This window comes from Eucalyptus grandis, chromosome 6, assembly GCF_016545825.1.
Source record: "Eucalyptus grandis isolate ANBG69807.140 chromosome 6, ASM1654582v1, whole genome shotgun sequence".
In the NCBI taxonomy this organism is placed as follows: domain Eukaryota; kingdom Viridiplantae; phylum Streptophyta; class Magnoliopsida; order Myrtales; family Myrtaceae; genus Eucalyptus; species Eucalyptus grandis.
Window position 1 is genome coordinate 53,948,701 of NC_052617.1, and position 16,083 is coordinate 53,964,783.

At 40.5% G+C, this 16,083-nt stretch overlaps 1 protein-coding gene and 1 pseudogene across 1 annotated transcript; both read left to right on the plus strand.

Moving 5' to 3' along the window:
• The first annotated feature begins 117 nt into the window (after positions 1 to 117).
• Positions 118 to 4,221, plus strand: LOC104430560 (annotated as a pseudogene).
• A 5,918-nt stretch (positions 4,222 to 10,139) lies between these two features.
• LOC120294537 (tryptophan aminotransferase-related protein 4-like) lies at positions 10,140 to 13,761 on the plus strand. The gene is made up of 5 exons (XM_039314694.1): positions 10,140 to 10,170; positions 10,721 to 11,018; positions 11,811 to 12,102; positions 12,224 to 12,518; positions 13,550 to 13,761. The coding sequence occupies exons 1-5, from the start codon at positions 10,140 to 10,142 to the stop codon at positions 13,759 to 13,761; spliced, it is 1,128 nt and encodes a 375-aa protein (XP_039170628.1).
• The last annotated feature ends 2,322 nt before the right edge of the window (positions 13,762 to 16,083 follow it).

The window sequence follows — 16,083 nt, forward strand, 5'->3', positions numbered from 1 at the left end:
ATTATTCATACGATGGTCCACGTGGCCCGCCTTCCATTGGTTGGAGCGTTGGAACGTCATTGAGCACGCAGGCGAAAGAGTTAAAATCTTAAATGTCATTATCCTTTCGCCTTTCCTTTCGCCAACTTCATTAGACTATTTCAGCCGTCGTTCTCTGTGCTCTGTTCTTCTCCTCGATTCCCTCTCTCTCTCTCTCTCTCTCTCTGAAAATATTCTCGGTTGGAGATACAGAGAGAGGGAGAGGGTTTTGGTGACGAGAGCATGATGGCCAGACCAGAGGGCTCGATCTTTAAGCTGTGCTTCCTGTGTTCCTTGATCGCGAATCTCTTCTTCGGGGTGAATCTCTACCTGGGTCGCCGTGGCGTGGGGGGGTGGAAGTGGAGCAGCGACGAGGTGAACGTCCAAGGCCTGAGCTGGAGCGGGAGGGCGGCGGCGGAGGCCGAGTCGGCGGCGGCGCGGGAGTGCTCGGGCCACGGGAGGGCGTTCCTCGACGGGGCGGTCGCCGACGGGAGGCCGGCCTGCGAGTGCAACACGTGCTACGGCGGTCCGGACTGCTCCCTCTTCTTGCCCTCTTGCTCTGCCAATGCCGACGGGTTAGTTTCGACTTTCTACGTCTCGATCAATTTTTTTTTTTTTTTTTTTTTGGTAAGGTAAGAATCTACGTCTCGATCATTCATTCCCCAACAAACGAGAAAATATTCAGTGGTTTTCTAAAGCGCCACGTCAACAGCTGACGTGGCGTGCGTTAATGTGCTATTGGCCAATTAAAAACTGAAACGTGTCAGCAAACGATAAATTAAAAATCCCTTAATCCACCTGGATTTCTCTTTTTCCTCCTCTTCCATCTGCACGCACAAGCCCAACCGCCGCCCCTCCTTCCGCCATCGCCACCTGCGGAGTGGGAGTTGCCGGCGCCGTGTCAAACCAGTTTGGCCGTCTCCTCCGCCTGTGCCTCAGTTCCAAATCCGGCGGGATGACGGAGAGGGTGGACGCGGAGGTTATCTCCAGATTTGGTTTGCTGCAACGCTCCTCTGCACCTCCGGGTCTGGTTCGCTGCTCCAGATCTTGGCTCGTCCATGGCTGCCGGCGAAGAGCTCAACAACTTTGCGGTAGACCGAGAAGCTGTCCATGGCCGACCACTCCTCTGCATCTCCAGATCTGGTTTGCTGCTCAAAAGCTTCGAGCTCGAGTCTTGGCTCCTCCATGGCTGCCGGCGACGAGCTCAACAGCTTTGCCGCAGACTGTGGCGGCCACGGTGGAGCGGTGGTTCAGGGATGGCGGCGACGGCGGCGGCGGCGGCGGCGGCGGCGGAGATGGCCGAGCCCAGGCGGAGCGGAGGTCGAAGATGGAGGGGAAAAGAGAAAAAACTTAATTTTTTAAATTTCCCTATCAACATCCACGTGTCAAAATCTAATTGGGTATCAATAAATAAGCGCACGCCACGTCAGCTGTTGATGTGGCGCTTACAAACCACTGAATATTTTATCGAATATGCACAGAATTCACTGAATTGTTACTGTAATAAGGATAGCTGATGGTCTCATCCCGAATTGGATTCGAAATTAAAGGTTTCAATGAGGTTTCACTGAATCAGTATTCCCAATGGCCCTTTGAGACATTCTCTGTCATTTGTGAGATGCCAATGTGATGGATGAGGACTTCATTGATTCTTGTTTTTTTATCTGTTCTGGGAGAATACAATTTCGGCGCTGAAACTCCACAATTTTCTCCGTTTGTGGGGTACAAGATCGGTGTCCTATATCCTATCGTATTAGGGGTGCTTCTTTAAGGATGCACACATGGTACGAACATGTAACTTTTGATTAATATGTCTTCCGCAGATAGAATTTCGATGCCTGCATGTAACTTTTCATCCCAGTTTATCATTCCAGCTGTGAACATTGACATGTTCACCTATGGGATCCCCATCTTCAATACAATAAACAAGTCATATGCCTTGAGCGCGATTCTTTGTTCTTTCACATTTTCTGAAAATTCATGGATCAGCGGTTTACCTGCACATGTCCCTTATGGATCGGAACCATTCTTCCACTCGGCACGTATTGGGCTTTTATGTTTCAGGCTTTCATGGTCTGTCAGGCTATCACACTTGGGGTATGCGAGAGTTAACTCGTAAAATTTAAACCACCTTGTGTTGGTAATAGTTTAAGGTTGGGGCGGCATTTTCCACTCTTTTGAAATCTCCTTAATTCACGGTCCTTTAATTTTATTTTATTGTTTGGTCGCAGGGGAGATCCATTGTTCTTGGAGCCATTCTGGAAGCAGCATGCAGAGAGCAGTGCAGTAGTGGTGGCGGGGTGGCACAGGATGAGCTACTCCTTCAGTGACCAGACCACCTTGTCCCAAGAACTTGAGTCTCTCCTCAGGAAGCTGCACTCCCAGGTTGGGAATGCCATCACAGACGACAAATACATTTTGTTTGGTGCTGGCTCTACCCAACTTCTCAATGCTGCTGTCCATGCCCTCTCTCATCTCAACTCTTCATTTCCTGCATCAGTTGTTGCCTCAATCCCCTATTATGCGGTCAGCATTTTTCCTTTCGCGAGCTTGTAATGGACCCTGTGTTTCGTCCTGCTCCATCCTTACGCTCAATTTTGACGTAATTTCTCCATTCGGGTATCGGTGTTTTTCTTCTTCTTCACAGCTTTATCAAATGCAAACAGAGTTCTTCGACTCAGCAGACTGCAGCTTTCAGGGAGACCCGGCACGTTGGAAGAACGCAACCAACACCACTGGAGACATCATCGAGGTTCGTGACTGCACCGAACAATCCCAATGGACAGTTGAATGAGGCCATTCTCCATGGCCCTAATGTTAAAACTATTCACGACCGCGCTTATTACTGGCCACATTTCACCGGGATTCCTTCCCCAGCAGACGAGGACCTCACTATCTTCACTATCTCTAAGCTCACTGGTCATGCTGGTAGCAGATTCGGGTAAATATGCCAAAACCCTTAACTTTTTCCCCAGATTCTGATGTTTCCTGCTATATATTCACGGTTCAAATTGTACTTTGATGTTGCTGATTCAGATGACAGTATCATAGCTTTCAGTAAAATCTTCTAGCTTACCCAGTGGGAATCATTTCTTTTATTGTTAACGTTGGCTTAAAACAGATGGGCATTCATAAGGAACGAAGAGGTGTACCAAAGGATGCACATGTACCTGGAATTGAACACGATGGGCGTCTCAAGGGACACTCAGTTAAGAGCTCTGAAGCTTCTGAAAGTAATCATCGAAGATGGGGGCAGGGAAATATTTGAGTTCGGATACAAAACCATGACCAAACGTTGGGACAGACTGAGGAAGACATTGTCCATATCAAACAGATTCTCTCTCCAGAAAGTAGCACCTGAAAACTGCACCTATTTCCAGAAAGTTAGGGAACCAACTCCAGGTGAGAATTTGCCACAACCCTATAACTTATTTACAACGCGAGGAGCAAATGTGATAAGATGACAGATCAATATAATTTTATGATGATTCATCAGTAGCATTCTTTTCAAAATGTGGACCGAGTTTCTCTATCAACATGTGTTACACAGCTTTTGTCTGAAAAATACCCCAGTAATGCCCTTTGCAGTCTTATAGACATGTATTTAGAAGAGGATCTCTCTCTTATGTTACGCATCAGCAAACTGTAGCCAAATTCCAAGGGGTGTCGATGTGAGTTCTCTCTTCCCGTTTTGGCTGTATTATTTTTCACAAATTAACTCGAGCATTTATGGCAGCTTATGCATGGGTGAAATGTGAGAGGGAGGAAGACAGGAACTGCATTGAGATCCTAAATGCGGCCAAAATCCTTGGTAGAGGAGGGAGCATCTTCCATGACGACGATAGATACGTACGGCTCAGCCTCATTAGGAGTGACGACGATTTTGACATGCTGATAAGCCGTTTAGAGAGCCTAGTCTCCAAGGAAGATGGAGCCAAAATCATGTAATTGTGAAGAAAGAAGAACGGTCAATCTCGCATTGATCTATGATTCTGGACAAAGTGATTGAATTATAGGTATATATCGTGTGAACTAAAGTGAAGGTCATGACTATTGACCTATTTAAGAAAGAGTAATGTGATAGGTCTTAGTTTGTCAGATGGAGACAAGACCATGTGATTGTGAAGAAAGAAGAACAGTCAATCTCGTGTTGATATGTGACTCTAAATAAAGTGATTAAATCATAGGTACATATCATGTGAATTAGAGCGAAGGTCATGACTATTGACCTCTTTAAGAAAGAGTAATGTGATAGGTCTTAGTAAGTAAGATGGAACTGAGTCATGTGATTAGAAAGAAAGAAAAACAGTATTGTGGACAAAGATATTAAATCATAGGTATATTTCTTGTGAACTAGAGCGAGGGTCATGACTATTGACCTCTTTAAGAAAGAGTAATGTGATAGGTCTTAGTTTGTAAGATTGAGACAAGATCATGTGATTGTGAAGAAAGAAGAATGATTAATCTCGCGTTGATATGTGATTCTAGACAAAGTGGTTAAATCATAGATATATATCGTGTGAATTAGAGTGAATGTCATGACTATTGACCTCTTTAAGAAAGAGTAATGTGATAGGTCTTAGTTTGTAAGGTCGAGACAATCCCATGTGATTGTAAAGAAAGAAAGATAGTTAATCCCGCGTTGCTCGAAGTGATTAAATCATAGGTATTTACTGTGTGAATTAGAGTGAGGGTCATGACTATTAGCCTCTTTAAGAAAGAGTAATGTGATAGGTCTTAGTATGTAAGATGGAACCAAAACCATGTGGTTGTGAAGAAAGAAAAATAGTCAATCTCGCGTTGATTTGTAATTGTGGATGAAGTTATTAAACCATAAGTATATTTATTGTGAACTAGAGTGAGGGTCATGACGATTGACCTCTTTAAGAAAGAGTAATGTGGTAGGTCTTAGTATGAAAAGATGAAACCAAAATCATGTGATTGTGAAGAAAAATAACAGTCAATCTCACATTGATCTATATGATTCTGGACAAAGGGATTTAATCATAGGTATGTTTCTTGTGGACTAGAGTGAGGATCATGACTACCAACCTCTTTAAGAAATAGTAATGTGACAGGTCTTAGTTTACAAGATAGAGGCAAAACCATGTGATTGTAAAGAAAGAAAAACGGTCAATCTCACGATTATGGATAAAATGATTAAATCATACGTATATTTCGTGTGAACTAGAGTGAGGGTCATGACTATTGACCTCTTTAAGAAAAAGCAATGCGATAGGTCTTAGTTTGTAAGATAATACCAAAACCATGTAATTGTTAAGGGGGAAAAAAAGCAATCATCTCACGTTGATAAGTAGTTAAATCATATGTATATTTCCCGTGAATTAGAGTGACCATTGACCTCCTTAAGAAAGAGTAACGTGATAGGTGTTAGTTTGTAAGATGGAGACAAAACCATATGATTGTGAAGGGGAAAAAAGTCAATTTCGCATTAATTTATGATTCTAAACAAAGTGATTAAATCATAAATATATTTTTTGTGAACCAAAGTAAGGGTCATGGGGTCATGACTATTGACCTCTTCAAGAAAGATAATGTGATAAGCCTTAGTTTGTAAGATGGAGCCAAAATCATATGATTATAAAGAAAGAAAGGCAGTCGATCTCGCGTTGATTTGTGATTTTGGATAAAGTGATTAAATCATAGTATATTTCCCATGAACTAGAGTGAGGATCTTGACTTTGACCTCTTTAAGAAAGCACAATGCAATAGGCCTTAATTTGTAAGATGGAGCCAAAACCATGTGATTGTGAAGGTAAAAAAGTAGCCAATCTCACATTGATATGTGATTGTAAACGAAGTGATTAAATCTTAGGTATATTTCCTGTGAACTAGAGAGAGGATCATGGCTATTAACCTCTTTAAGAAAGCGCAATGTGGTAAATCTTAGTTTGTAAGATGATTGTAAAGAAAGAAAAAGGGTCAATGTCACGTTGATCTGTGATTTTGGACAAAGTGATTAAATCATAGGTATATTTCTTGTGAATTAGAGTGAGGGTCATTACTACTGACCTTTTTAAGAAAGAGTAATGTGATATATTTTAGTTTGTAATATATTGCAAACATTGGTATAACACAATACAATAAAGCAAGACTATACATTTCTCTTTTCATGAGGAGCCACTTTTAATTATGGTCTTCTTCTTATTTGTACAAATCATACGCCATGCTTGATGATCACCCTCCTTGACACTGTCATCCTACTGGAGTTTTGCAGACACATTGCACTTAGTCTGCCCTTGTAAGAACTTTGTAAGTCTGATCTGTGCCTAGATAATTATATCAAACAACTCTTTCTTTTTGGCCATAGATTGCTAAAACAACTAAACTATCTACCCTTCCTTCAAAAAGTACTATAAAGTTGAAAATGAAGAAGAAACCATGTGCACATAGCACAGCAGAGAGCTCCAAAGTCAAGACAATAATGAGTCCTTGGTCGGAGGCTTCACAGTGCAACCCTAAAATGGAGGGGCATAAGAGTTTCATATCAGCAAGGGATAAGAGAATAAATCCATTTAGAACTCATCATGCCAAAAGCCCACACATGACGAAAAGCCCACACATATCAATGGGGAATAGTTTTTTTTATATGTTCACCTGTTTATAAATGACAAAATAGCTCAAAAGAAACAAGGAGTGCCTCCCATAGTGCTAGGATTTGAATTGAAATAATACTCAAAACTGTGAACTTTTATTCGTGTAAAATTCTGTAATGTGTTAATTCTGAATGTCCTAAATAATTTAGGTTTAGCATTGCTCATTAGAAGACAGAGTTACAAAATCAGGTACCCTCCACAAATGGGCTCTTTTTCCTTTCTTCCCCCTCCTCTCCAGTTTCTGCATTTCTTTCTTCTTCATTTCTTCTTTAACAATCGTCTGGTTTAACCTCTGCCACACTCACTACTAGGATTGTCTCAGATGGTTCGACATATTTAGCTGCCATAGAAAATATAGAGCTGATGAATAAAGGCATAGATGCCACAACTACGGTGAAGACAGTTTAAGTCACGATGAGAAATTATTCTAACCGGAGTACTCACAAGAACGTTGGTGTAACATCACAGCTTTGAGACGAAAGTTAAGGTATTATATATAGTCTAGGAGTTAGAATGAAATACTCTATCACAGGTTGGTAGGGTTGAGAGCGCAACCTAGCAAATCCATGTAGTAAAATACAGTATAATACAATAAAACTACATGAAAATGAGATACATTTCTGGAACTTTAGCCATTTTCGCCATTTTAAAGTCATTTTTCAGTATTCTAACGTTTCTGGACATTTTTTTAGAGTTTAGTATACCAGAGCTACAATCACCTTGTACAAAGCCGAAGATGTCTGAAGCAAAGTCCAGTGACCTTTCGATGCCACGGACGAACTAAAGAAAGATGGCTAGAGCTAAATGACGAGAAATCTGAGCCAAGCGGGTGCACTGGCGATGAGAATGAAAAAGCATTGGATGGTGGACTGCAAGGTGAAAGATGGATGAAGAAATCAACTCCATATTTGCAATGAAGTTAATAAAGAGATCGCATCATCTTTGGGAGAGCGAGAGAATGTTTCGCTAGACTCGAAGCTCCTCCCGCGAACTTTTGGCATTTTCCACTGAAATGAAATATAACTTTCTTATCTTTAAATAATAATAATAATAATAATAATAATAATAATAATAATAATAATAATAATAATAATAATAATAATAATAATAATAATAGAGTTTGTTTGTTAATGCATACGTCTTATGAGAATGTAATTTAGCATCAAATAAAATGGAATAAGTACATTGGATATTTTAAAACTTGTCACAAGAGTGCAATTGAGTCATAAAACTTTCAAAAAAAGCAATCAAGTCCTAAAACTTGTTATGAAAGTTCACTTGAGTCCTAAAATTTTCAAAAATTTCAATCAAGTCTTAAAATTTGTAATGAAAGTACAATTAAATCTTAAAACTTTCAAAAATACGATCATTGGAAGGACCTAGCTAATTTCATAAGTTTTAGGACTTGATTGCATTTCTTTAAAAGTTTTAGAACTCAATTGTACTTTGTGACGAGTTTTAAGACTTAATTTCACTTTTTGAAAATTTTAAGATTCAATTGCACTTTGTGACAAATTTTAAGACTTAATTTCACTTTTTGAAATTTTAGGACTCAATTACACTTTATGACCAATTTTAGAAATTCCAATGCATTTATTCCAAATAAAAGTCATATCTCAAGTTCTAAGGACTTAAGCTGAATTGAGAGAGAGAGAGAGAGAGAGAGAGAGAGATGGAAGGAAGGTGATGTCGGAAAACAAAACAGGCTTTCTCCAGGGTTTAATTTCTTGATTGAATTTTCTTAAAATGTATTTTTCTAAAATGAGTTTTTTTTTTTTTTACTTAAATAAAAACGGGCTTCCTTTGAATTTCTTTAGCTCTAAACAGAGAGGCCCATGAAAGTCAGCCCGATTGGGTTTGCTCAATATGAAGCCCAAATCAATGGTCGACTTGAGGACCATTTGGTTTTTTTTTTTTTTAAGTGTATTACAAGTCTTAAAAGTTGTCACAAATGTACAATTGAATCCTAAAATAGTCAAAAAGTACAACTAAGTCCTAAAAACTCATCATAAAAGTACAATGGATTTCTAAAATTTCCAAAAAGTGCAATCAAATCCAAAATATTATAAAGTTGGTGATCAAATCATTTCATTAACTCATCCAACTTGATAAATGTAAAATTATAGCAGTTTTTAGGATTGATTGCACCAACTTGATAAGTTTTGAGACTTGATTGCACTTTTTAAAATTTTAGAACTTAATTATACTTTTAAAATAAATTTCCAGATTCAATTACATTTTATGAAAAATTTAGAATTCAATTGCATCTTTTCGTGACAAGACTTTCGTGACAAGTTTTTTTGATAGACTTGCATTTATTCTTTTTCTTATTTTTATGTTTTATTTTTCTCTATATATATTAAAACTTCGTTTGTTTCCGCGTAAAATATTTTCCGGGAAAATACCTTTCGAATTTTTCATGAAAATCGTTGTCCCCACTTTTTAAGACAAAATCCTAGCTCGAATCAAAAGTCTCTACAATTCATTTCACTTAGCCCCAACCCAGCCAACACGAACAAGATTCTCACGGGATTGGGATTAGTTCTTCGTCGTCTCAATGAACGATCTACGCCATCTAATCTTGAACCACATGATCAACATGGCATGGCAACACAATTCTTTCCACATCATCTACTTTCTCCTTAGGGTTCAATTGTTATTTGTATGATGTGAATTTGAAGTAAATGTATGGCAAGGAACGAGCTGGGTTGCTAGTTCACGAAGCTCTGTAAGGGCATAGCGATGCTTGTGGGAGGCCACATTGCAATGCAAATCCTTCTTACGGCTATCAATTATCTTGCTTTGATTCACGCAACGCTTTGTTAGTTCCGCTAGTGTCTCGATCAATCAATTTCTTTTTTCATTTTTTTTATTATTTTTGATTGGAGGGTCTGCTTCGCATGCCTTGACAAGAAAATATCCTTCCATTAATTTTAAAGTAGAAATCGATAATATAAGTCCTAAAACTTATTGAGAAAAACAATGATGTAAAATAGATATATAAACTCCAGCCGGTTGAATTTAAATAATTGACTCAAAGTGGGATCAATTTCAAGAGTTACTCAAGGGCTTCCTATTTTTAACTTATAATTTTGATTTTATATCTTGCTTGTTATTCCGCATAAAAAAGTGATTCATAAAATTTAGAATTAGTAGAGACTTTCTTCTGAGCTAAACATTGCTTTGAAAATTCTTCTCCCTTTTTTTTACATATGACAAAACAAAATTCAGAACCATATCCACCCTGCTAGGGAAAATCGAGAAAGTGAATCCAGCACCAACCACACACAAAAAGTACAGAATGTGATGCACGGAAGGGGCACCTCTAGAAGACCTAATCTCTAAGAGAATAGCACTCATAAAAGTTCAAGTTTTACAGAAAGGAAATGATGTCCTACTCTCTAAACTGTTCTGACTTCTTATAGGATTGATTTTGCTTCGTGCTCCGTCGTTTTCAAGGCCGACCGATATGATCGATCACGGTTAAACATACTCCGTTCGCTTATGGGGGAAAAGGTTTATGGGCACATGTCCCGTTGGTGTAGAGAATGAAGTCGTGAGTTTCCGTAAATCAGTTTCTACCGCTCAAAATTATACTTGAAAATCCTAATTCATATGGAAAATCCTCAATCAAGTAATTAACAAAAAAAAACAGAGAAACTAGTTCACGTCCACACACGTGTATCATGATGTCATGGCACTAGAATCGCAGGTGGTGCGCTGTGTTCTTTAACTTTAGGCTCGAATTTGAAATTTCTTGCGAACGTCAGGTGGATCAATTTTTCATACAACGGTCCACGTGACCGATCTCCCATTGGTTGGAGCGTTGGAACGTCATTGAGGACGCAGGAGGACGAGCTAAATCCCATCACCTTCATCTCCATCTCATACTCTTGGCTAATTGGCTTTTCCTTTCACCAACTACGTTAGACTATTCCACCCGTCGTTCACTGTGCTCTGTTCTTCTCCTTGATTCCCTCTCTCTCTCTCTCTCTCACTGAAAATATTCTTGGTTGGAGATACAGAGGGAGGGAGAGAGTTTTGGTGATGAGAGCATGGCCAGATCAGAGGGCTCAATCTTTAAGCTGTGCTTCTTGTGTTCCGTGATTGCGAATCTCTTCTTCGGGGTGAATCTCTACGTGGGTCGCCGTGGCGTGTGGGGTGGAAGTGGCGCGGCGATGAGGTGAGCATCCAAGGCCTGAGTTGGAGCGGGAGGGCAGCGGCGGAGGCCGAGTTGGCGGCGGCGCGGGAGTGCTCGGGCCACGGGAGGGCGTACCTCGACGGGGTGGTGGTCGACGGGAGGCCGGCCTGTGAGTGCAACACTTGCTACGGCGGTCCAGAGTGCTCCCTCTTCTTGCCCTCTTGCTCTGCCGATGCCGACGAGTTAGTTTCTGCGTCTCGAACTCTCGATCAATCCCGAACAAATGGTCAAACTAATCTCGTCAGATCACGACAACGACCGCATAACTACCCCCTTGGGGAAGAACACTGACAATTCTCAATGATCTGTCGTTTTAAGTTGAACTCATGTCAATCATTAACTACAGGACATGAAAGCCTTTCGTTCCTTATTTACGTCGTTGGAACATGCGCAGATATCACTAAATTGTTACTGTAATAAGGATAGCTGACAGTCCCATCCCGAATTAGATTCGAAATAAAAGGTTTTCCTGAGGAATTCACTGAATCAGTGTTACTAATTGCCCTTTGAAAGATTCTCCGTCACTCGTGGAATGCCAATGTGAATATCCAAGGCCTTAGTTAGATGCGAACATGTAACTTTTCACCTCAGTTTATTATTCGAGTAGTGAAAGTTGGCATGTTCACCTGTAGTATCACCATCTTCAGTATGATACTCAAATTAGAAGCCTTGAGCGTGATTCTTTGTTCCTATTCACATTTTGTGAAAATTCATGGATCAGTGGTGCACCTGCATGTGCCCCTTATGGATCGGAACCAATCTTCCACTCGGCACGTATTGGGGTTTTTATGTTTCAGGCTTTCATGGTCCTGTCAGGCTATGACACCTTGGGTATGCGAGTGTTAACTCATTAAGTCTAAACCACCTTGTGTTGGTAATGGTTTAAGGTTTTAGAACAGCGAACGGCATTTTCCATTCTTTCCAAATTTCCTTAATTCACAGTCCTTCAATTTTATTTTATTGTTTGGTTGCAGCGGAGATCCATTGTTCTTGGAGCCATTCTGGAAGCAGCATGCAGAGAGCAGTGCAGTAGTGGTGGCGGGGTGGCACAGAATGAGCTACTCCTTCAGTGACCAGACCACCTTGTCCAAAGAGCTTGAGTCTCTCCTCAGGAAGCTGCACTCCCTGGTTGGGAATGCCATCACAGACGGCAAATACATTTTGTTTGGTGTTGGCTCTACCCAACTCAGTGCTGCTGTCCATGCTCTCTCTCCTCTCAACTCTTCACTTCCTGCTTCAGTTGTGGCCTCAATCCCCTATTATGCGGTCAGCATTTTTTCTTTCACGAGCTTGTCATGGACCCTGTGTTTCGTCCTGCTCCATCCTTACGCTCCATTTTGACGTAATTTCACCTTTTGGGTATCGGTGTTTTTCTTCTTCTTCACAGCTTTATCAAATGCAAACAGAGCTCTTCGACTCAGCAGACTGCAGCTTTCAGGGAGACCCGGTGCGTTGGAAGAACGTGACCAACACAACTGGAGACATCATCGAGTTCGTGACAGCACCGAACAATCCCGATGGACAGTTGAATGAGGCCATTCTCCATGGCCCTAATGTTAAAACTATTCACGACCGCGCTTATTACTGGCCACATTTCACCGGAATTCCTTCCCCAGCGGACGAGGACCTCACTATCTTCACTATCTCTAAGCTCACTGGTCATGCCGGTAGCAGATTCAAAGGTAAATATGCCAAAGCCCTTAACTTTTTCCCCAGATTCCGATGTTTCCTGCTATATATCACGGTTCAAATTGTACTTTGATGTTGCTGATTCAGCTGACTGTATCATTGCTTTCGGTAAAGTCTTCTAGCTTGCCCATTGGAGATCAATTCTTTCATTGTTTACATTGGCTATCAATAGATGGGCATTCATAAGGAATGAAGAGGTGTACCAAAGGATGAACACATTCCTGCAATTGAACACGATGGGCGTCTCGAGGACACCCAGTTAAGAGCTCTGAAGCTTCTGAAAGTAATCATCGAAGATGGAGGGAGGGAAATATTCAAGTTCGGATACAAAACCATGGCCAGACGTTGGGACAGACTGAGGAAGACACTGTCCACGTCAAACAGATTCTCTCTCCAGAAGTAGCACCTGAAAACTGCACCTATTTCCAGAAAGTTAGGGAACCAACTCCAGGTGAGAACTTGCCACAACCCTATAACTTCTTTACAACGGGAGGAGCAAATGTGAATAAGATGACAGATCGATATAATTGTACAATGATTCGTCAGTAGCAATCTTTTCGAAATGTGGACCGAGTTTCTCTATCGACAACACGTGTCACACAGCTTTTGTCTGAAAAATAGCCCAGTAATGAAAAAATATTGGGTGGTCCGGGACCACCACGTCAGCGTGGTCCCGGACCAATCACACGGCGCCACGTGTATGGGGAAGCCGGAAAAAGGACGAAAATCGGGCCCACTTTTCTGACGCTCTCTCTCCTCTTTCTCTCTTTTGTCCCCCTCCCCTCCTATGTGGCGCCATATGAGTGGTCCGGGACCACGCTGACGTGGCGGTCCCGGACCACCCAATATTTTCTCGCCCAGTAATGCCCTTTGCAGTCTTATAGACATGTATTTAGAAGAGGATATCTCTTATGTTACGCATCAGCAAAACTGTAGCCAAATTCCAAGGGGTGTCGATGTGAGTGCTCTCTTTCCCGTTTTGGCTGTATTCTTTTACACAAATTAACTCGAGCATTCATGGCAGCTTATGCACGGGTGAAATGTGAGAGGGAGGAAGACAGGAACTGCATTGAGATCCTAAATGCAGCCAAAATTCTCGGCAGAGGAGGGAGCATCTTCCATGATGACAATAGATACACAAGGCTCAGCCTCATTAGGAGCGACGACAATTTTGACATGTTGATAAGCCGTTTAGAGAGCCTAGTCTCCGGGGAAGATGGAGCCAAAATCATGTGATTGTGAAGAAAGAAGAACGGTCAATCTTGTGTTGATGCGTGATTAGGATAAAGTGATTAAATCATAGGTATATATCGTGTGAACTAGAGTGAGGTCATGACTATTGACCTATTTAAGAAAGAGTAATGTGATAGGTCTTAGTTTGTAAGATAGAGACAAGACCATGTGATTGTGAAGAAAGAAGAACAAGAAATCTCGCGTTGATTTGCGATTCTGGACAAAGTGATTAAATCATAGATATATGTCGTGTAAATTAGAGTGAGGGCCAGGACTATTGATCTCTTTAAGAAAGAGTAATGTGATAGGTCTTAGTATGTAAGATGGAACCAAAACCATGTGATGGTGAAGAAAGAAAAATAGTCAATTTCGCATTGATTTGTGATTGTGGACAAAGTTATTAAATCATAAATATATTTACTGTGAACTAAAGTGAGAAATGATGATGATTGACCTCTTTAAGAAAGAGTAATGTGATAGGTCTTAGTATTGAAAGAAATCATGTGATTACGAAGAAAAAAAAACAATCAATCTCACATTGAACTATGTGATTCTTGGACAAAGGGATTTAATCATAGGCATGTTTCTTGTGGACTAGAGTGATGGTCATGACTACCGACCTCTTTAAGAAATGGTAATGTGACAGGTCATAGTTTGCAAGATAGAGCCAAAATCATGTGATTGTGAAGAGAGAAAAATAGCCAATCTCACGTTGATCTGTGATTCTAGACAAAATGATTATATCATAAGTATGTTTCCTATGAACTAGAGTGAGGGTCGTGACTATTGACCTCTTTAAGAAAAAAGTAATGTGATAGGTCTTAGTTCATAAGATAATTCCAAAACCATGTAATTGTTATGGAGAGAAAAAAAAACAATCATCTCTCGTTGATTTGTGATTATGGATAAAGTAATTAAATCATATGTATATTTCCAATGAACTAGAGTGACCATTGACCTCTTTCAAAAGAGTAATGTGACGAGTCTTAGTTTGTAGATGGAGACAAAACCATGTGATTGTGAAAGGAAAAAGAAAAAAAGTCAATTTTCGCGTTTATTTGTGATTATGAACAAAGTGATTAAATCATAAATATATTTTTATGAACTAGAGTAAGAGTCATGACTACTGACCTCTTTAAGAAAGATAATGTGATAAGCCTTAGTTTGTAAGATAGAGCCAAAATCATATGATTGTGAAGAAATAAAAGCAATCAATCTCACATTGATTTGTGATTTTGGATAAAATGATTAAATCATAGTATATTTCCTATGAACTAGAGTGAGGATCATGACTTTGACCTCTTTAAGAAAGCGCAATGCGATAGGTCTTAGTTTGTAAGATGGAGCCAAAACCATGTGATTGTGAAAGTAAAAAAGTAGCCAATCTCACGTTGATATGTGATTGTAGACAAAGTGATTAAATTTTAGGTATATTTCCTGCAAACTAGAGAGAGGATCATGACTATTAAACCTCTTTATGCAATGTGGTAAATCTTAGTTTGTAAGATGATTGTGAAGAAAGAAAACAGTCAATCTCGCGTTGATCGTGATTCTGACAAAGTGATTAATTCATAGGCATATTTCTTGTGAATTAGAGTGAGGTCATTACTACTTTTGATCCTTTTAAGAAAGAGTAATGTGATATATTTTAGTTTGTAATACATTGCAAACATTGGTATAACACCGCACAATAAAGCAAGACTATACGTTTCTCTTTTCATGAGGAGCCACTTTTAATTGTAGTTGTTGACACCTATTTTTAAACAAAAACAAAAAATAAAATAAAACAACAACAAAAAAGAAAGAAAGAAAAAAGGGGAAAAAAAAGAGAGAACTCGAAGGGGGCCGCGTTGGGCCAAATTCGGCCTTGGCCCAACTTGCCTCTCCTATTCTTCTCTCACGGACGCACGGCTGGCCCGGCCTTCCCTCTCCCTTCAACCCGGCCCACACCTCAGCCTTCTCCCTCCTCCAGCCATCTTCGCACCCAAAACCTACGAAAGAAGAAGGAACATAAGAGAAAAGATAGCAACAGGAGTAGGGGAGCAAAGGAGGAGCAGAAGATAGGGGCGGGGAAAAGATAGGAGCAGAGCAGAAGGAGGAGGGGATAGCACACAATCGAGGGAGGGGAACGCGAGGGTAGAGAGGCAAGAAGGGGAGGGAGAACATAGAGAGCAAGAGAGAGGAAACGAGAGGGAGAACGGCAAGGGAGAAGAGGAGAAACAAGAAAAAAAAAAAAGGAGGAAGACGAGTGTTTGGAGGTGGACCAAGGAGCCAAGAGCCCCCCAGGATACCTTGCCACCGCCGGAGAGCTGCCCATCAATTGCC

What these genes read in the sequence shown, in the direction of transcription:
- LOC120294537 (XM_039314694.1), top strand. Translation starts at nt 10,140, where the DNA reads ATGGGGGAAAAGGTTTATGGGCACATGTCCC. An exon ending in GGTTTATGGGCACATGTCCC is followed by an intron (nt 10,171 to 10,720) that starts GTTGGTGTAGAG and finishes TCAATCTTTAAG; the next exon opens with CTGTGCTTCTTGTGTTCCGT. An exon ending in TGCTCTGCCGATGCCGACGA is followed by an intron (nt 11,019 to 11,810) that starts GTTAGTTTCTGC and finishes GTTTGGTTGCAG; the next exon opens with CGGAGATCCATTGTTCTTGG.